The following is a 22,815-nucleotide window of genomic DNA, read 5'->3' on the forward strand; positions in this document are numbered from 1 at the left end:
CAAAACGCCGCTATTTGGATATTACTATGGATTATTTGGAGCCAAACCAACATTTGTTATTGAAGTAGAAGTCCTGGGAGTGCATTCTGACGAAGAACAGCAAAGGTAATCCACATTTTTCTTATAGTAAATCTGAGTTTGGTGAGGGCCAAACTTGGTGGGTGTCAAAATAGCTAGCCCGTGATGGCGAGCTATCTACTCAGAATATTGCAAAATGTGCTTTCACCGAAAAGCTATTTTAAAATCGGACATAGCGATTGCATAAACGCGTTCTGTATCTATAATTCTTAAAATAGTTTTTTTGTGAATGTTTATCGTGAGTAATTTAGTAAATTCACCGGAAGTGTTCGGTGGGAATGCTAGTTCTGAACGTCACATGCTAATGTAAAAAGCTGGTTTTTGATATAAATATGAACTTGATTGTTATACAATACATGCATGTTTTGTTCAATGTCCTAGGAGTGTCATCTGATGAAGATCAAAGGTTAGTGCTGCATTTAGCTGTGGTTTTGGTTTTTGTGACATTATATGCTAGCTTGAAAAATGGGTGTGATTATTTCTGGCTGGGTACTCTGCTGACATAATCTAATGTTTTGCTTTCGCTGTAAAGCCTTTTTGAAATCGGACAGTGTGGTTAGATAAAGGAGAGTCTTGTCTTTAAAATGGTGTAAAATAGTCATATGTTTGAAAAATTGAAGTTTTTTTTTTTTTGAGGAATTTGTAATTGGCGCCACGCCTATCATTGGATATTGGAGCAGGTGTTCCGCTAGCGGAACGTCTAGATGTAAGAGGTTAAAAATGCTATAACTTCAATTTCTCAAACATATGACTATTTTACACCATTCGAAAGGTAAGTCTCTCGTTAATCCAACCACATTGTCCGATTTCAAAAAGGCTTTACAGCGAAAGCAAAACATTAGATTATGTCAGGAGAGTACCCAGCCAAAAATAATCACACAGCCTTTTCAAAGCAAGCATATATGTCACAAAAACCCAAACCACAGCTAAATGCAGCACTAACCTTTGATGATCTTCATCAGATGACATACAATACATGCATGTTTTGTTCAATCATGTTCATATTTATATCAAAAAACAGCTTTTTACATTAGCATGTGATGTTCAGAACTAGCATACCCACCGAAAACGTCCGGTGAATTTACTAAATTACTCATCATAAACGTTGACAAAATACATAAATTATTTTAAGAATTATAGATACAGAACTCCTTTATGCAATCGCTATGTCAGATTTTAAAATAGCTTTTCGGCGAAAGCACATTTTGCAATATTCTGAGTACATAGCTCAGCCATCACGGCTAGCTAATTTGACACCCGCCAAGTTTGGGGCAACCTAAACTCAGAATTACTATTAGAAAACTTGGATTACCTTTGCTGTTCTTCGTCAGAATGCACTCCCAGGACTTCGACAACAAAATGTTGTTTTGGTTCCAAATAATCCATAGTTATATCCAAATACCTCCGTTTTGTTTGTGCATTCAGGTCACTATCCAAAAGGGTAACGCGCAAGTGCATTTCGTGACAAAAGATTTCAAAATGTTCCTTTACCGTACTTAGAAGCATGTCAAACGCTGTTTAAAATCTATTTTTATGCTATTTTTCTCGTAAAACAGCGATAATATTCCAACCGGACAACGTTGTATTCATTCAGAGGGAAAGAAAAAAATGCCGAGGTCTCGTGAACGCGCATCTCCAGTCTCTCTGTCACCAGGCAGTCCACTGACAAACTCTGCTGCTGTTATCTGCCCAGAGACGTGTCAATCCGGTTTCTGAAGGCTTTAGAGAGCCAATGGAAGCCTTAGAAAGTGTCACGTAACAGCACAGATACTGTAATTTCGATAGAGATGCAACAGAAGGACTACAAATTGTCAGACTGGCCACTTCCTGCTTGTAATTCTCAGGTTTTTGCCTGCCATATGAGTTCTGTTATACTCAGACACCATTCAAACAGTTTTAGAAACTTTGGAGTGTTTTCTATCCAAATCTACTAATAATATGCATATTCTCGTTTCTGGGCAAGAGTAGTAACCAGTTTAAAATCGGGTATGTTTTTTTATCCGGCCGTGAAAATACTGCTCCCTATCCCAGACAGGTTAATGCGTTAGAACGAATCACTTGTGTTGTGACAAGGTAGGGGTGGTATACAGACGATAGCCCTATTTGGAAAAAGACCAAGTCCATATTATGGCAAGAACAGCTCAAATAAGCAGAGAGAAACAACAGTCCATCATAGCTTAAAGACATGAAAGTAAGTCAATGAGGAATAAGACATTTTCTTCAAGTGCAGTCGCAAAAACAATCAAGCACTATGATGAAACTGGCTCTCATGAGGACTGCCTCAGGAAAGGAAGACCCAAAGTTACCTCTGCTGAAGAGGATAAGTTACAGTTACCAGCCTCAGAAATTGCAGTCCAAATAAATGCTTCCAAGTTCAAGTAACAGACACATCTCATCAGAGGAGACTCAGGCCTTCATGGTTGAATTGCTGCAAAGAAACCACTACTAAAAAGGGTTCCAATAAGAAGAGACTTGATTGGGTAAAGAAACACGAGCAATGGACATTAGACTGGTGGAAATCTGTCCTTTGGTCTGATGAGTCCAAATTTGAGATATTTTATTGCAACCACCGTGTCTTTGTGAGACGCAAAGTAGGTGAACAAATGATCTCCACATGTATGGTTCCCACCGTGAAGCATGGAGGAGTTGTGATGGTGCCTTGCTGGTGACACTAAGATTTATTTAGAATTCAAGGCACACTTAACCAGCATGGCTACCACAGCATTCTGCAGTCATACGCCAACCCATCTGGTTTTCGCTTAGTGGTACTATCATTTGTTTTTCAACAGGACAATGACCCAACACACCTCCAGGCTGTGTAAGGGCTATTTGACCAAGGAGAGTGATGGAGTGCTGCATCAGATAACCTGGTCTCCACAATCACCCAACTTTAACCCAATTGAGATGGTTTGGGATGAGTTGGACTGCAGAGTGAAAGAAAAACAGCCAACAAGTGCTCAGCATATGTGGGAACTCCTTCAAGACTGTTGGAAAAGCACTCCAGGTGAAGCTGGTTGAGAGAATGCCAAGAATGTGCAAAGCTGTCGTCAAGGCAAAGGGTGGCTACTTTGAAGGATCACAAACATAAAATATATTTTGATTTGTTTAACACTTTTGGTTACTACATGATTCCATATGTGTTATGTCATAACTATTACTCTACAATGTAGAAAATAGTAAAAAATAAAGAAAAACCCTTGAATGAGGTGTCCAAACTTTTGACTGGTACTGTATATTGCTTAAACCTGATTTGAATTCATCACCTTATGATTTTGCTGTGAGCACCATATCATTTCTTTGGGATGCTCAACCTGATCAAACTTACAAAGAAAGAGACCATGTACAGCTCAGCAAGCCTGGTTGCCAGTCTGTTTCTGGTGTCTTGACAACTCCTCATGAGTTGTCATGACAGCACAAACAGATCTGGGACCAGCAACATCGCAACAAGCAAATGCAAAACAACAATACAATGGAGTTTGACTTTAATACAAACACAATGCCATACACATTTCTATATCTATCGTAAACAAAACATTTCACATTACAACTCACTGAAAGCATGGATTTAGAGTAGACATAACACACAAGGTATGTGTACCAAACTGCACCAAATACCCTACACAATGACAGAGCCCTAGTCCAAAGTAGCGCACTCTATAGGGAATATTGTGCAATTTGGGAAAAGCCATAAGAAAGCAAGGCATGTAGTAATAGGATTAGAAAATGAATGGCCAGTGTTCTTTAAGATTTCATAAATTAATTTCCTGTTTTTTTCCCCTTACATTTCCTTAAATGCGAGATTTCTTTCACAGAACGGAGGCACTTAAAATATGAAGTATAAGTGAAAGTATTTTTTCAAATCTATACATACAGTCACCACAAAATAGTACAGATGTAGGTAATTGCCAGTTAGAGAAATATTTCAAAATTCATTTTGTTTTTATAAACATATGAAAAAAAATTAAAATCAAAGCACACCAATTCACACCTATCCACAGTGAGCAGGTAAAAGGGGCAGTGGTATTGTCATATATAAGCTATGTCCCAATTATCTCTTCTACCCCCAAAGTGTGCACTTGTTCACTTCCCTTCACTGATTTGAAAGATAATGACTGGTATAAAAAATACGGTGGAAACACCCACTAACCCATGCCTCCAACAACCCAATGTTTTGAGATTTGTGGAAAGAAGTGAACGACAGCACACTTCAGGAGAAAGGGGAGATGTTATTGGGACGCACCCATAGTCACTAGTGGCTGTAGACTCCTGGGTATATCCTGGACATGTGTTGCACGCCCTGGCTATACCACGAAAGAAGACTTCTGTCTGAATTCCCCCTGAAACAGACACAGAAGATTGCGGTTACGAAACGAGGCTACACCTTTTCACTGAAATACAAAAGACGAAAAGGACAGCAACCATTAACTCTTTAGAGATGGTAGTGCATGTGGTCCTCTGTAACTCAGTTGATAGAGCATGGAGCTTGCAACGCCAGGATAATGGATTCCATTCACGAAAACCACCCATAAGTAAAATATATGCACGCATGACTAAGTCGCTTTGGATAAAATAATCTGCTAAATGCCATATATTACACATTACAGGAAAGGGAACTCAGTCAAAATAATTTCCCTGACAACCAAACCATATAATACACTATGATCACAATAATGATCTAGGGATGGAAAGGGTTTTGTTTATCAAAAATTGAATTTAAATATGAGAGCAAACAGAGAGGAGAACTAAGCATATACAAATGATTTTCAGCAGCTGAGAGTTCCTCCTAAATAGACAAATACTATTGTCTGTTCTTTTCAATAATAATTTCTGTTTGCAAACTATACAAACATAAGAGAGAGATGGAAGAAATACTCCGGAAATGAAAGGCCAAAAAAACAAAAGCCTCAGACTTCTAATAAGTGGAAAAATGCAGATGAAACTTACATCTTCATCGCCAGACTCCGATGTTGGCTGGTAGACCACTGAGGGTTTGCTGTAAGAGAAACATATGAGCCAACAGAAACATCTGTATATCTATCAACTACTTTATAGTGTTGTATTATCAACTGTTAATAAGATGTGCAAGGAAATGTTATCACAAAACATTGATGTAAACTGTATATATAACACAATTAAAAAACCTCCAAACTACGGTAAGCCCTCAACTCTGGCACTGTAAAACCAATCTACTAAGTCATGCATTAACGAGAACATATAGGGCAGAGTAGACAGAATGTAATCAGTTACCTTTCACTCTTTTCTGTAAGGGCAAAAGAAAAAAAATGTATAAATACTGAGTAAAATGTGTCATTTGTATGGTGATTCAAATATGCATTTGAAGGTTATAGACATTATGAACTGCAAGTTATCAGTCACTGATCTGGCCCTGTATTTATAGCGTCTTAAAGTAGGAGTATTGATCAAGGATCAGGTTCCCTCTGTCCATGTCATATTTTTATTTAACTAGGCAAGTCAGTTAAGAACAAATTATTTTTTATAATGAGGGCCTGCCAAAAGGCCTCCTGCGGGGACGGGGCCTGGGATAAAAAAACAATATAAATATAAGACAAAACACACATCACAACGAGACAACACTACATAAAGAGAGACCTAAGAGAACAACATAGCAAGGCAGCAACACATGACAACACAGCATGGTAGCAACAACAACATGGTAGCGATACAACATGACAACAACATGGTAGCAATACAACATGGTAGCAGCACAAAACATGGTACAAACACTATTGGACACAGTGAACAGCACAAAGGTCAAGAAGGTAGAGACAATACATCACACAAAGCAACTACAACTGTCAGTAAGAGTGTCCATGATTGAGTCTTTGAATGAAGAGATTGAGATAAAACTGTCCAGTTTGAGTGTTTGTTGCAGCTCGTTCCAGTCGCTAGCAGCAGCGAACTGAAAAGAGGAGCAACCCAGGGATGCATGCGCTTTGGGGACCTTTAACCTGTTATGGCTAGGGGGCAGTATTTTCACAGCCGGATAAAAAACGTACCCGATTTAATCTGATTATTACTCCTGCCCAGAAACTAGAATATGCATATAATTATTAGCTTTGGATAGAAAACACTCCAAAGTTTCTAAAACTGTTTGAATGGTGTCTGTGTATAACAGAACTCATTTGGCAGGCCAAAACCTGAGAAGATTCCATGCAGGAAGTGCCCTGTCTGACAATTTCTTGCCCTTCTTGATTATCTCTATCCATTACAGAGGATCACTGCTGTTACGTGACACTTCCTACGGCTCCCATGGGCTCTCAGAAGGCGGCAAAAAGCTGAATCGTGGCTTTGCAGGCTCTGGCTGAAGTAGCGCGTTTGGATAGTGGCTGGTCACAGTACTGTGAGACTCAGGCGCGTGCCCGAGTCGACCCAATGCTTTGTTTTCTTTCGTCTTTTTACCTAAACGCAGATTCCCGGTCGGAATATTATCGCTTTTTTACGAGAAAAATGGCATAAAAATTGATTTTAAACAGCGGTTGACATGCTTCGAAGTACGGTAATGGAATATTTAGAAATCTTTTGTCACGAAATGCGCCATGCTCGTGACCCTTATTTACACTTCGGATAGTGTCTTGAACGCACGAACAAAACGCCGCTATTTGGATATAACTATGGATTATTTTGAACCAACCCAACATTTGTTATTGAAGTAGCAGTCCTGGGAGTGCATTCTGACGAAGAACACCAAAGGTAATCAAACTTTTCTAATAGTAAATCGGAGTTTGGTCAGGGCTAAACTTGGTGGGTGTCTAAATAGCTAGCCGTGATGGCTGGGCTATCTACTCAGAATATTGCAAAATGTGCTTTCACCGAAAAGCTATTTTAAAATCGGACACCTCGATTGCACAAAGGAGTTCTGTATCTATAATTCTTTAAATAATTGTTATGTTTTTTGTGAACGTTTATCGTGAGTAATTTAGTAAATTCACCGGAGGTTTGCGGGGGGTATGCTAGTTCTGAACGTCACATGCTAATGTAAAAAGCTGGTTTTTGATATAAATATGAACTTGATTGAACAAAACATGCATGCATTGTATAACATAATGTCCTAGGTGTGTCATCTGATGAAGATCATCAAAGGTTAGTGCTGCATTTAGCTGTGGTTTTGTTTTTTGTGACATTATATGCTAGCTTGAAAAATGGGTGTCTGATTATTTCTGGCTGGGTACTCTGCTGACATAATCTAATGTTTTGCTTTCGCTGTAAAGCCTTTTTGAAATCGGACAGTGTGGTTAGATAAAGGAGAGTCTTGTCTTTAAAATGCAGTGAAATAGTCATATGTTTGAAAAATTGAAGTTTTTGTATTTTTGAGGAATTTGTAATTCGCGCCACGCCTATCATTGGATATTGGAGCAGGTGTTCCGCTAGCGGAACGTCTAGATGTAAGAGGTTAACAGAATGTGACTGGCAGAACGGGTGCTGTTTGTGGAGGATGAGGGCTGCAGTAGATATCTCAGATAGGGGGAAGTGAGGCCTAAGAGGGTTTTATAAATAGGCATCAACCAGCGGGTCTTGCGACGGGCATACAGAGATGACCAGTTTACAGAGGAGTATAGAGTGCCGTGATGTGTCCTATAAGAAGCATTGGTGGCAAATCTGATGGCCGAATGGTAAAGAACGTCTAGCCGCTCGAGAGCACCATTACCTGCCGATCTATAAATTATGTCTCTGTAATCTAGCATAAGTAGGATGGTCATCTGAATCAGGGTTAGTTTGGCAGCTGGGGTGAAAGAGGAGAGATTACGATAGAGGAAATCAAGTCTGGATTTATCTTTAGCCTGTAGCTTTGATATACGCTGAGAGAAGGACTCCCAAGTACTTGTATGAGGTGACTACCTCAAGCTCTAAACCCTCAGAGGTTGTAATAACAAGTGTGGGACGAGGGGCATTCTTCTTCTTACCAAACCACATGACCTTTGTTTTGGAGGTCTTCAGAACAAGGTTAAGGGTAGAAAAAGCTTGGACACTAAGAAAGCTTTGTTGTAGAGCATTCAACACAAAATCCGGAGAGGGGCCAGCTGAGTATAAGACTGTATCATCTGCATATAAATGGATGAGAGCGCATTCTACTGCCTGAGCTATGTTGTTGATGTAAATTGAGAAGAGCGTGGGGCCTAGAATTGAGCCTTGGGGTACTCCCTTGGTGACTTGCAGTGGCTGAGACAGCAGATTGTCTGACTTTATACACTACACTCAGAGAGGTATTTAGCAAACCAGGCCAAAGACCCCTCAGAGACACCAATACACCTTAGCCGACCCACAGGAATGGAATGGTCTACCGTATCAAAAGCTTTGGCAAAGTCAATAAAAATAGCAGCACAGTATTGCTTAGAATCAAGGGCAATGGTGACATCATTGAGGACCTATAAGGTTGCAGTGACACATACATAACCTGAGCGGAAACCAGATTACATACCAGAGAGAATACTACAGACATCAAGAAAGCCAGTCAGTTGATTATTGACAAGTTTTTCAAAAACTTGATAAACAGGGCAAAATAGAAATAGGCCTATAACAGTTAGGATCAGCTTGATCTAATTCATTATCATCGAAAAGGCCAATTGGATTCCAGATCGGCATTCCTACTAGACACTTTCTTAATACAGGACGAGGAGTCCTTAGGGTGAATAGGGGATATAAACTCACTGGGCATGTATCCTTTGCGGTGGGCGTACCACAGTCCGAAGCACAGCAGGGCCAGGGCCAGGAGAGCCACAATCACCCCAGCAACAATACCTCCAGTGTTGATGTTGCCTAGAGAGAGAGAAAGAGAGAGCATTAGAGAAAGTGGGAGGGAAATGAGATGTGTTACACTGGCTCACGTTTCTAAATGACAAAGTCAAAATGGGAGAGTGAAATAGTTTCAATATCTCAGGTTCAGTTGAACACTATGGTCCTCGTGTGGAAAAGCAATATGTGAGTTCTGTATGCAATAAAGAACAAAGAAAACACATCTAGACCAGATGAGTGTGAAAGCACTTTGAAAACCGCTGATGTCAAAAAGGCTTTAGAAATACATTTGATGGATTTGATTGATGAAAACAGTGTGTGTAACTGATCAACTGCATGAGATACTAGACTAGATATAATCTGATGGTAAATAGCCAAGCACCTACTAGCACTGTTTATGATTTCAAAAGTTTGTTTGGCAACATCACTACCAGCCCAACCAGCATGGCAACATTTGAGGTTTACAGGTCACATGTGAATCTGCTGCAACAGCAGGGCTCCATACTAACATTTCCCCCACTATCCTGGCAGTCCCAGAAATAGAACCCACTGTCCTGGGAATAGAACCCACTATCCTGGCAGTCCCGGGAATAGAACCCACTGTCCTGGGAATAGAACCCACTGTCCTGGGAATAGAACCCACTGTCCTGGCAGTCCCGGGAATAGAACCCACTTGTCCCGGGAATAGAACCAACTATCCTGGCGCTGAAAGTGCCATGCGCTATCAGATGAGCTACACATATTTTCTATTGCACGACGCCGCAATTTTGTTTTGGTGCGACTAAATTATGGGCATGTGGCACCAACTGAAAAACCAGCCCATGATTTGGTCGCACCCCCAAAAAAATTGTGGGGTTGCGAGCATGGCTCTGTTGGTAGAGCATGGCTCTTGTAATGCAAGGATAGTGGGTTCGATTTCCGGGACCATCCATACGTAAAATGTATGCACGTACGACTTAGTCGCTTTGAATAAAAGCATCTGCTAAATGACATTTATCATCATATCAAGTCATACAGAGTTCTTCATTAAAAAGTGTAAGACTACTGAAATGGTATTCAAGAAATAAGTTCTTTTTTCATATTTGAATGTGCAACCTAATCCAGTGATTGTCATGCATTATATTTTGACTGTTAAAATAGGGCTCCAGAATTATTATTTTTTCTTCAATTGAGATGAATTTGCCTGCATTTTTATGTGCTCTAATATCATAGGCTAATTTATTTGGGGCTAATTCACCACCCGAGTAAGTGGAAACTCAAAATGCATTAGCTAGATCAACTAAATAAACTCAAAAAAAGAAACGTCTTCTCACTGTCAACTGCGTTTATTTTCAGCAAACTTAACATGTGGATATATTTGTATGAACATAAGACTCAACAACTGAAACATAAACTGAACAAGTTCCACAGATATGTGACAGAAATTGAATAATGTGAGTAACAAATGGGGGGGGGGGTAACAGTCAGTATCATTTGTTGTCACCAGTTGCAATAAGTACTGCAGTGCATCTCCTCCTCATGGACTGCACCAGATTTGCCAGTTCTTGCTGTGAGATGTTACCCCACTCTTCCACCAAGGCACCTGCAAGGTCCCGGACATTTCTGGGGAGAATGGCCCTAGCCCTCACCTTCCGAGCCAACAGGTCCCAGATGTGCTCAATGGGATTGAGATCCGGGCTCTTCGCTGGCCATGGCAGAACACTGACATTCCTGTCTTGCAGGAAATCACGCACAGAACGAGCAGTATGGCTGATGGCATTGTCATGCTGGAGGGTCATATCAGGATGAGCCTGCAGGAAGGGTACCACATGAGGGAGGAGGATGTCTTCCCTGTAACGCACAGTGTTGAGATTGCCTGCAATGACAACAAGCTCAGTGCGATGATGCTGTGACACACCGCCACAGACCATGACGGACCCTTCACCTCCAAATCGATCCCGCTCCAGAGTACAGGCCTCGATGTAACACTCATTCCGTCGACAATAAACGCAAATCCGACAATCACCCCTGGTGAGACAAAACCGCAACTCATCAGTGAAGAGCACTTTTTGCCAGTCCTGTCTGGTCCAGTGACACTGGGTTTGTGCCTATAGGCGACGTTGTTGCCGGTGATGTCTGGTGAGGACCTGCCTTACAACAGGCCTACAGTCCAGCCTCTCTCAGCCTATTGCGGATATTCTGAGCACTGATGGAGGGATTGTGCGTTCCTGGTGTAACTCGCGCAGTTGTTGTTGCCATCCTGTACCTGTCCCACAGGTGTGATGTTCGGATGTACCGATCCTGTGCAGGTGTTACATGTGGTTTGCCACTGCGAGGACGATCAGCTGTCCGTCCTGTCTCCCTGTAGCTCTGTCTTAGACGTCTCATTGTACGGACATTGCAATTTATTGCCCTGCCTACATCTGCAGTCCTCATGCCTCCTTGCAGCATGCCTATGGCACATTCACGCAGATGAGCAGAGACACTGGGCATCTTTCTTTTGGTGTTTTTCAGAGTCAGTAGAAAGGCCTCTTTAGTGTCCTAAGTTTTTATAACTGTGACCTTAATTGCCAACCGTCTGTAAGCTGTTAGTGTCTTAATGACCGCTCCACAGGTGCACAGTCTTCCCTGTGGCTCAGTTGGTAGAGCATGGTGTTTGCAACGCCAGCATGGTGTGTGCAACTCCAGGGTTGTGGGTTCGATTCCCACGGGGGGCCAGTACAAAAAAAAAAAAAAAATCATGAAATGTATGCATTCACTACTGTAAGTCGCTCTGGATAAGAGCGTCTGCTAAATGACTAAAATGTAAAATGTAAATGTTGATTAATTGTTTATGGTTCATTGAACAAGCATGGGAAACAGTGTTTAATCCCTTTACAATGAAGATCTGAAGTTTTGGATTTTTACTAATTATCTTTGAAAGACAGGGTCCTGAAAAAGGGATGTTTCTTTTTTTGCTGAGTTTATAATACCCACTGCTAGTAGCCATGTATAAATCTAACAGTAAAATGTAATGTCCCAAAAAACCTTGCAGTTGTAGCCTACCGCCCCAATGAGGCCTATGCGCTCCCAATGGTATATTCGCATTTTGCATCCTCCGTATCGCAAAGCCATATAAAATATCTTGTTTGCAAAATAGTTGCTATTGAGCTCAAAATTGAGAGTTGCGAAATAAACACAAGTATACCTACAGAATCCGGAGATCCTCCTCACTCCAACCATGACAGCTGTGTTTTCCAAGCAACTGGATTTTAAAATGTTATTCAATCAGGACACTTTCTTTCCCTTCCCGAGCATTTTTTCCCCCCGGGAAAGGGGAGAGAGTGGCTCACGTGACACAGCAGGCCTCAGCAAAACAGGTACAGGGTCAGGGAGGCTTTTATTACAGGAATCATGAGGATAATGTACTATACTGTTTGACCAAATCATGGTTTTAGCCTCCTAAAAAAAAGGAAGTTTTGAGTGAAGTGACCATGTAGAATGTGCAGCTCGCACTGATGTGACCAATAAAAATGTTCCCTCACACAGCCAAGTCAAAGGGTGTCAAAATGCGACTAAATGGTCGCAGTCTGGAGACCTGAACAGGTCGGAGGATTAAACGTCCCGCAACATGGTTTTTGATTGTAAAATGCACCCCGTCAATTGAGATACATCCAGCCAATGCGCCGAAGAAGGGGAGAAACCTAACGCTGGTAATATGGTCACAATCTTTGAACAGTTTAGGCTAGAGACAAGCAGTTATCTCTGATGTAATGGTGCAAACACTGCTTGCTTTTTTTCTCTAGGGCACTCAGAAACAGTGGTACAGTGAAGCCTAATCATTAAAACAATTATATCTGGAAGATTTGTTTTCTAGGAGCTAAAAATTCCAAGCCGCACAGTAAAATATTTAGGAGCATATGCGACCGGTCGCACTTTAGAGCCTTGCCTATGACCTACATTTCAGTGCAGGAAACACTTTCCTTTATCACCTTCCTATACATTTTTTTTTTCAGTAAGCTTTCAACCAAACCATAGTGTTTTACATCGAGTTGATGGCCCAGTAAATTAGTTAGTTGAACAATTCTATATTGCTTTTAATTTTGGTAAAATGTTTCTTCTTATCCTCGGTTTAGCCCAGGCTAGTCTGCAATGGGCTTTTCCCCATAGAAAGCAAAGGGCACTTACGGACTTCCATCCTCACAGCTTGACAGCGTTGAACAGGGCCGGCATCGTTCATAGCTTCACAGCTGTAGTCTCCTGTATCTATCACCAAAGCAGAGGGAAACTCCTGCAGCAGAGATATGGAGATGTTTACAAATCACTGATATAAAATACAAGGTGAATAACTGAAATGAGAGAGAGAGAGAGATGTGAAGTTGCCAAACAGTAATGTTGTGTTAAGGGCGTTCGCATGCTTCCCAGCCAAAACAGTTCGTAACAGTTTGTGCATATGACAACATTTTGGTCTTGGGCAAGTTTTTTTTTTTTTTCGGTTGTTTGTCCGCACAAATTTTTTTCAAGTCAACAGCCGAAGTCAACAGCCGAAGTCAACGCCCCTTCATCGGTGATTGGTCAACAGTAGGGATTCTTCAATTAAGTGTTTGTTGTCATTCAATGAAATAATTTATCCACATTTCTTCACTACTGCACCAAAAATATTAGCAAGATGTAAAATCGCACGACTAAGATCTCCTCGCCAAAAACGTCCAAATTAATGACAGATGTCTTGTTATCAGATTAAATTTGACTATTTTGAGGTGTCTCAAGATGGAAAAAGTACTATTGCCGCTTTTTTACGTTTTTCAAGCGAAGGTCTTTTAAGGGAGTATGCAGGCACACTTGTTAGTTTTGCCTAGCTGAGTTTGGCTAGGCGCTAGCTGAACTGAAGCATGATGACGCCTTTAGCCTGCCGAGTTGACCATACAGCACAAACACATCTGGGACCTGGGTTGTACTAATCGGCTCCTCCCCCAAAATGTTAAAATATATTGTTTTTGTTGTCCATTGCAAAATGGTTTGCCCTAATGAATATGATCCAGGTGAGGTATATTCAGCACCACTGACCAGGTTGCCATTGAGAGGATTGATCTTGTAGGTGTAGTTCTTGAAGGCAGGGAACTGGCTGGGGTCCACAGGAAGAGGGGTCTTGTCCTTATACCACTTGTAGGTGGGGGATGGAGACCCCTCTGCATCATGACAGGACAGTAGCACGCGATGCCCCGTCGTCACAGAGGCAGGGATCCTACACATGGGCACGGATGGAGGTACTGCAGGAGGATGTAAGAGAGGTAGTGAGGGACCGCAGAGAGTGAGAGCAGAGAGGCACTAGCCTTATTGGTTAATTAACCAGAAATTATAGATGTTGCGCAATAGTTAGATGATAAGACTCTCCTTACCTAAAACAGTGAGATTCACTTTGGTATCCCCAACATACTGTTTGTTAGACACCTCACATTGATACTGCCCATTATCTTTGCGCGTCACCTTGTTGAACCTCAGCATCCCATCAAACATAGTGACACGGCCCTCATAAAGTGCTGAGAGAGAGCAAGATAATCAGTGATTATAAACTCATTTGTGGTAAGTATATCTAGCCCTAATTGTAGAAAAATGCAGAAGCAATCACGACACAAATACAAGAAGTCATGTGTCATGCATTTCCTTGGAATCAAGTCTGAACAGTTTGTGTACTTACTGGTGGGTTTCCCATCGAAAATGACATAGGTCGTAGAACCCTTCATGTCCCTAAACTTCCACTCAACTCTGGCATCTGCCCCAAAGTCAGCCGAGTGAGTACAGTAAAGATCAGCCCCTGTAGAGATGAGATTGATCATTTTAACTGCATTACTTGGGGATAAATATGCAAAATAGCATTATTCCTTGCTTGTAACACACACACACACACACACAATGACAGGTGAACGCTTTTGTTTATTTTAGAAACTGCCCATTTAGTGTTCATTTCCATTCTCCAGGACTTACCCTCATTCTCTTTAGCCCTCACATCTGGATTTTTGGTTGTAACTGTGAAGGCCTCTACACCTGGGGAAAGGGAGAGAAAAGTAAAGCGAGCAGTCAGGGAAATGAAGGGGATGACATTGCATCTTTGGAATTTAAACACCAAGTGCTCCAGTCTTACCACCACTAAACACAACAGAAACACACACCTTCAGAGATGACTGGTTTAGTTTCTGCTGAACTTAGGAAGAACCTTTAATGACCCGCCCCTATCGCCCTAAGAGCATGTCTGGTGCTCTGCCAACCAATGGCCTGAAGCCTACAGCGTGTGGACTGACTGCGGACAAATTCTGGTAAATGTGACTCACTCCTCTGTACTGAGCCAGAAACCTTCATGTGAAACTGGGCCAGAACAGTCTGAAGGGCCCTTTCAGAGCGGGAAACCAAGAACACTATATTATTTTCTGCTTAATAAAAATTGGATGGACATTTGGACAATAAAGCGTCTCTCTAAATTTGAATAGACTGGACTGTAAGTATGTCCACTCCAGACATTTAGAGTCTATGGTCCAGCCAGAGACCTACTGAGCAGTCACACCATTCACTACCAAAAGTATGTCCCAGCAACAGACAGGCACCAGAGGCAGGTGGCGCACATGACATTAGTAACAGTCACAACCTGGGCAGTAATACTGTACATTCCTTCATCAGGTACATGCAGGATAGGACAGCCTAGCTCATTTCTACACACTAGTGTCGTATTAGAGGATATTATATATCCAGCTAGCGGTGTAAAGTAACTAAGTAAAAATACTTAGTAGTATCTGTATTTTACTATTTATTCTTTTTGAAAACTTTTACTTCCATACATTTTCACTGACACCCAAAAGTACTCGTTACATTTTGAATGCTCATGCAGGACAGCAATATAATCCAATTCACGCACCTATCAATATAACACGGTATCATCCCTACTGCCTCTGATCTGGCGGATTTACTCAACACAAATACAGCGTTTGTAAATTATACCCAAGTGTTGGAGTGTACCCTTGGTTGTTTGTATTTTTTACAAAATAATAATTGTTCCTTATGGTTTGCGTAATATAAAGAATTTGATGTATAGCATTTGTTTACTTTTACTCAAGTATAACAATTGTGTAATTGTTCTACCACTGTACTTAAGTACATTTAAAACCAGATACTTTTACTCAGGTAGTATTTAGCTGGGTGACTTTCCCTTGAGTCACCTTAACAGAAAATGTCTTTACTTTTACTCAACAGCCTTTATTTGAGGGGAGTTAGTGACTGAACAACAAAGAGATAAGAGAGTTTAGTTTGCCCATTTAGAGAAATGGTTTAGTCAGATAAAATCCATTGATTGATTTCCTTGTTACGTGAGTATCGGGGGTGGGAAGGCAGAGCTTCCAAGGTGAGACATTAACCACACAGATAACAGGTGGAAAGTAGTGGCCCTTGTGTTGATGTTTGGAATGTTTAAAGGCCTTCTACACCAGTCAAATGTTTAGCTCAACTCTTGAAACTAAGATTATAGTCGAGGTGTTTTTGTACAGCACAAAGGCTGCCCAATAGTTCAGTGTGGCTCATAAATGTCTTGTTAAAAGGACCATATCACTAGGCCGACTTGACTCACAGCGGACTACAGCTTGAAAGTAGTTCTAACTGAGATGTAAATGCTCCCATACAGCTGTTACACCGTCGCTAGTGGAAAACCCAGACAGCAAAAATAATTCATAAAACTTTTCTTGCCGATACGTTTTGTTCTTGATTCGGAAGAAACTTGTCTTTTATAAATGACCGTGTCCAGTTACAGGTGGTACTCCAAATACCAGAGAAAATGTAGAAAGAAATGGCGATTCCACACCAGCGGAGGAAGAAATTATTTTTGCCAGAACAATTTTCACCTAGAGCCTTAAATTGGGAGTAAGGCTGTTTGACGTGCTTTTTACATTTGTATCACAATCATGATGAAAGTGGCCATTCTAGGCCATTTTTAGACCTATACCTGCCTACTGTAAGACTTCATCTGTGAACCATACATGATACAGACAACATCTTGGTGTCAGTTTAGTCCTTATAGTGTGCTCTAACATATGGAGTATGCATAAATTCTGAAATACAAATACTGACATTTATTCACCATAAAAAATTATTAATATGAATCTCAAAAGTATCCTTTTTGATTTTGTTCATTTTAAGACATATACTTGTCCAAACAATATAAGTACATAACATTTCCAGAGTGGGCTCTCTGCTAATTCTGACGTTTTAATCAATATTAGGAGCACCACCAACAGAATGAATGGTAAATGGATTCAAAGCGAACTCCCATTGCTGGTGATTTGCTGTATGTGCAATCCTAAAGGAGGGCTGCGATTGATTAATGACCTATAATGTCAATTTCTATGTACAAAATGGGTAATATCATTAAAAGTACCAGAGCCCACTCTGGAAACTGTACATGTTTGAAGAGTATATTGTTCCCTGTCAACTCTGCTTTCAAGTTAGCCACACATTGTAATGGTCCAATGGAAATGCTTCCATACAGCCGTTACCACAGCTACAGCTAGCGGAAAGCCCCGGCAGCAAGATTATATTGGACAAATTCAGGTAGGTCCCTCCCCATTTTGTTTAGTTTGCTTCTATTTGGTTCTTAAAAATGGGAAAAGGGTTGCAAGACATAATGAATACACCCCTGGTCATTTCAGACAGTCTGAAAAAGTTAAATATCCATTCATTGCCTTGCGGTTTAGTTAACCCAGAGCTGAACTTCATAGACTCTGTAGTAAGATTCAGTTCTGGGCTATGGTTTAGCAAGCATATAAGTGAAACGTAATATTATTAAGAACATAAAGGGACATCTAAAAAAACAGATGTTAGATAGCAGATTGTAACAGGCTAATGTGCTGCTCCATTAGCCGTTAAAGGTTAGGTAACGTCAGAGGTGAGTTTGTGTGGTCCGGAGTACTGGCAAAAGAAATAGTGGGGGTACACCGTACCGGTAAAACATGAGCTTTTCACAATAATTAAGATTCATAGAAAATAAGCTATTACACTATTTATCATTGCCGCATGTCAGTCACATCAAAAATGTGCTAATAGACTTAAACTTGTGAAATACGCTCCAAAATGTGGTGTTGTTCAATGATAACACTGAAATGTGGCAGAGATGAGTGGTCGAGACCGAGACGCACAGCAGTGTAGGCATAAATTGAGGTTACAAGACCTGTCAGCCTAAGGAATGACAATCACGAATGTCATTCATAACACTGATGTTTTGTAAGTGATGTCTCTTTGCATTTATCAAATTGCACTGTATGGATGATGGAATTACTTTAGTGGAGTAGCCTAATAGTTGGAATACTAACTGAAGTCTGGACACTGACTATGCCTCACATATAGCCTATTATAATATTAACTCCTGCAGAATTAAGTAGTCCTCGCAGTAAAATGATCAAATGGTAATTTTGTCACTGGAACATGAAATATGATTTCTTTCAGCAGCTTTTGAGAATAAGGATGCGCACTTAGGGACTGTGTCGTGTAGCATGAACGTGCAATTTCTTTCAGTGACAAAAGCTGAGAGTATTTCATTTTTAACCACATAAAATATGGATCCAAGACAAAACATGTTGGATCATTTTCACAGCTTTTAATTTCCTTCAAACCGGTCTCTAAACATCCTCGCTCTAACCCGGACAACGCTGGGCCAATTGTGCGCCGCCCCATGGGTCTCCCGGTCGCGGTCGGCTGCGACAGAGCCTGGACTCCAACCGAGAATCTCTAGTGGCACAGCTAGCACTGCCTTAGACCACTGTGCCACTCGGGAGGTCCTGCATTGATCATTCTATTGGTTTACGACATTCTGGTGAGCAAGGCTTTATTTAGTATTCTAGAAGAGCATCAAGTAATGACAGAAGAGAAGCTGCATGCATCTAATTATAGACAAGTTGACGAACAAAGCCTACCAAATGTCAAAGTATAAGCAGAAAAAAAAATCTAAAGGAGGCTGAAAATAATTTGTTCCCCCCACACCCTGTGTCAATAAAATCTTTCTGCTGTCCCTGAGTAATGTGTACAGGTAGCCTACATGAGCCTTTTGAAGTAACTGTTTTACAATCAGATGAAAACATCATGACTGGTTGTATTTATGCCACATTCAAAAAAAGATAGGCCCATACATTTTAAAAGTTAGATGACATCTGTATTATTAGGCCCACAGAGATCACATTAAATTATTATGGACTCTATATGTAATTCTATGCTTAGGCCCCAAAAAAGTATATAAAAAAAGCATGTGCAGGTCCCTGTACCTGGAAGAAATTAAATCTACTTTCATCCCTGAGTACTGTTTGGCGTAGCACAGAGAATTTGTGACCAACCTTAACTAGTCGATACTTCCTCAATTCCCGACTTGGAAGACAACCAATGTCTTCTAAATGTCCATGTCTAGTTACAGGGGGTTCGTTTGAACTTATAAAATGCTCAGTTATTAAGTTAAAATGTTTTGCTCCCTGATGTAATCCAACAATGTGTACGCCAACACCTTGTCCATTTCAGATCTTCTCTCATTGATTGAGACAGGTTAAAGTCATGACATGCAGCACTTTGGGGTGGACACCCACCTGTCTCAATCAATGAGTGGATTCAAATAATCTAAGCGTGTTTTGCACAGGGTGAAAGTTGAGTCGTTTTAGAACCGGGCTGCCTCCCGGGCGTGAGCCAGGTGCCCCGTTCAAATCCCAAGGTAAAGTTGGTTCAAAACTAAAGGGAAATAATAAAACATGAGGAGTAATGAGTAGGATACTGTATTTTCACATGAAAAAGTGATTGCTTTTGATAAACACTTCATCTGCCTTCCCAGTGAAAACTAGCTTGACAATTCAAACATACAGTGCCTTCAGAAAGTATTCAGACCTGTGCCTTTTACTGAGGAGTGGCTCCCATCTGGCCACTACCATAAAGGCCTGATTGGTGGAGTGCTTCAGAATTGGTTGTCCATCTGGAATGTTCTCCCATCTCCACAGAGGGACTCTAGAGCTCTGTCAGAGTGACCATCGGGGTCTTGGTCATCTCCCTGAGCAAGGCCCATCTCCCCCGATTTCTCAGTTTGGCCAGGCAGCCAGCTCTAGGAAGAGTCTTGGTGGTTCAAAACTTCTTCCATTTAAGAATGATGGAGGCCATTGTGTTCTTGGGGACCTTCAATGCTGCATACATAAATGCCTTGGTACCCTTCACCAGATCTGTGCCTAGACACAATCCAATCTCAGAACTCTACGGACAATTCCTTCGACCTTATGACTTAGTTTTTGCTCTGACATGCACCATCAACAGTGGGACCTTATATAGACAGGTGTGTGCCTTTCCAAATCATGTCCAATCAACTGAATTTACCACAGGTGGACTCCAATCAAGTTGTAGAAACATCTCAAGGATGATCAATGGAAACAGGATGCATCTGAGCTCAATTTCATGTCTCATAGGAAAGGTTCTAAATAATTACGTAAATAAGGGTCTCTTTTTTTTTTATACATTTGCAAAAAATTCTAAAAACCTGTTTCGCTTTTTCATTATAGGGTATCATGTGTAGATTGCTGGGGAAATAGTTTTATTTAATCCATTTTAGAATAAGGCTGTAATGTAACAAAATGTGGAAAAAGTCAAGGTCTGAATACTTTCCAAAAGCACTGTATTTTACAGAAAATAGATGTTTCTGGAGGATGCACCATGTTTTCTTTTTGACAACATGACCGATCATCGCAGATTACTGTTCGATTTGAGAAGGGCCCTCTTCTCTCACCACTTTTGACCGATCACATCACGGGTCATGGACCGGTAGCCAGCAAAATCAAAGATTTGAAATAGTCAAGATGGCGTACACATTGTCAGATTACTTCATGGAACGAAAAAAATACTACATTTAATAACAGAGCATTTTCTAAATTCAAATTAACCACCTGCAACTAGACATGGACGTTTAGAAGATATTAGTTGTCTTTCAAGTCAGGAAGTATTGGCAAAATAAGGTTTGGTTGGAAATTCTCCGTGCTATGCCAAACCTATCTAATAACACCCCTCAGCCAGCTGCAACAGTCATTTTTTAATGTCTATTTATTTAACTAGGCAAGTCAGTTAAGAACAAATTCTTATTTACAATGACGGCCTACCCGGACCAAACACTAACCCGGAGGACACTGGGCCAATTTTGCACCGCCCTATGGGACTCTCAATCACAGCCAGTTGTGATTCAGCCTGGAATCAAACCAGGGTCTGTAGTGACACCTCTAACACCGAGATGCAGTGCCTTAGACCGCTGCGTCACTTGGGAGCCCACCTAGTAATGGTCTGACTAGGTTATATTTTTAATAGCTAGTCAGATGTATGTGAATCACAGTAGATATATTGTTTCCTACTTTTTAAGAACTGTGTACAATGACTTAGCCAAGGCAAGCCCTTACTGATCCCAGGTCTGTTAATTATGTTGTTTTCTTATTTTGGGTTGGGTAAACTGATCTATGACCTGTGCGCCTAAAGTGAAAGTTTAGAAAATATACAACAATCAAGTGCATACCTTACTAATTCAATAAACACTAAATTGAAACGTAGGATAGTATAAACGTAGGGCTAATTTAAAGTCATGAGGAGTTTAGATCGACAGAAGGAGCACTCACCTGTTGCATGAAAGAATAGAAACATCGAAACCAAGCCGCTGACAAACATGTCGGCCCCAACACCTGAAGCCTTTGTTTTAAAAGCCAGCGATGTGTCCGATTTCGGTATAAAAAAAAAATATTAGATTATTCCAGCAAACAAAGTGCAATTCAGTAATTGTTGACACGTTGGCCCACTCGGTTTGAAATATATACTTTCGACGAACAAGAACTCTACGCCCTTCCGCAACGACCGACTGCTCCTGTAGAACAATATGATAGGTATTCCGTCGAAACTGTGACGCAAGCCATTACCTACGTGACGTATGTCAATATAAAGCAGTCTATTGGTTTATTTCAATAACCGGTTTCACTTGATTAGTATTTTACACAATATTCTTTACACTGACATACAGTATTTTAAGTATTAGCCTATGTGGTATTTAAAACGAAAATCTCAATCATCACAGCTGAATACAAGTCCACTCATGATAGTGAGATTGTAAATAATGTTAGTTGTTTTCATTTTCAGTGTAGTAGATTTTCAGTGTCCCTGTGTAAATAAGCACATATCTCTTTCACATTAATTTAATAGAAATTACAACAAATTAACCTATAACACAAAATAATATTAGATGCTGAGGGTGATATTAACTTCATAGAAATGTAGTCAACTTTTGGAAATATGATGGGATCAAAAGTAAAACAAACTAAGAATACACAAAGAACCATCAAATTCATTATTTGCTCAGTGACTCCAATAACAACTGATCCAGAACACCAGTGACAGTCAGCTGGTAGCGGAAGAAACAGTCAACCAACAGACATGGTGTTCGGCTTAGTTTTGCATTTAAATAAGCCTTTAGTTTTTATTTCTAAGATAAAAGGCACCATTTTTTATTCCAAATAATATGTCTGCAGCAAGTGAGTGTACATACACTCAGCGGCCAGTTTATTAGGTACACACATCTAGTATCAGGACGGACCCCCCTTTGCCTCCAGAAAAGCCTGAATTCTTTGCGCATGGAAAGATTGCTCAATTGGGTATCAAGAGACTTAACGTGTGCCAGGAAAACATTCCCCACAATAATTGTACATAACAATAATGAGGCTATATACACTGCTCAAAAAAAATAAAGGGAACACTAAAATAACACATCCTAGATCTGAATGAATGAAATAATCTTATTAAATACTTTTTTCTTTACATACTTGAATGTGCTGACAACAATATCACACAAAAATAATCAATGGAAATCCAATTTATCAACCCATGGAGGTCTGGATTTGGAGTCACACTCAAAATTAAAGTGGAAAACCACACTACAGGCTAATCCAACTTTGATGTAATGTCCTTAAAACAAGTCAAAATGAGGCTCAGTAGTGTGTGTGGCCTCCA

At 40.5% G+C, this 22,815-nt stretch overlaps 1 protein-coding gene across 1 annotated transcript; it reads right to left on the minus strand.

The window, feature by feature from the left end:
• Window positions 1-3,543: 3,543 nt before the first annotated feature.
• LOC106560694 (junctional adhesion molecule A) lies at window positions 3,544-21,715 on the minus strand. The gene is made up of 10 exons (XM_014123817.3): window positions 21,438-21,715; window positions 14,773-14,832; window positions 14,486-14,602; window positions 14,187-14,327; window positions 13,855-14,057; window positions 12,976-13,078; window positions 8,746-8,853; window positions 5,326-5,338; window positions 5,023-5,071; window positions 3,544-4,415 (listed from the first exon to the last, which is right to left on the minus strand). The coding sequence occupies exons 1-10, from the start codon at window positions 21,484-21,486 to the stop codon at window positions 4,380-4,382; spliced, it is 879 nt and encodes a 292-aa protein (XP_013979292.1). The 5' UTR covers window positions 21,487-21,715; the 3' UTR covers window positions 3,544-4,379.
• Window positions 21,716-22,815: the final 1,100 nt, after the last annotated feature.

Source organism: Salmo salar, chromosome 10, assembly GCF_965601325.2.
Source record: "Salmo salar chromosome 10, fSalSal1, whole genome shotgun sequence".
NCBI classification, from domain to species: Eukaryota; Metazoa; Chordata; class Actinopteri; order Salmoniformes; family Salmonidae; genus Salmo; species Salmo salar.

What these genes read in the sequence shown, in the direction of transcription:
- LOC106560694 (XM_014123817.3), bottom strand. Translation starts at nt 21,486, where the DNA reads ATGTTTGTCAGCGGCTTGGTTTCGATGTTTCTATTCTTTCATGCAACA. An exon ending in GAGGGCTAAAGAGAATGAGG is followed by an intron (nt 14,603 to 14,772) that starts GTAAGTCCTGGA and finishes TCATCTCTACAG; the next exon opens with GGGCTGATCTTTACTGTACT. An exon ending in AGCTGTGAGGATGGAAGTCC is followed by an intron (nt 8,854 to 12,975) that starts GTAAGTGCCCTT and finishes CTCTCTCTCTAG; the next exon opens with GCAACATCAACACTGGAGGT.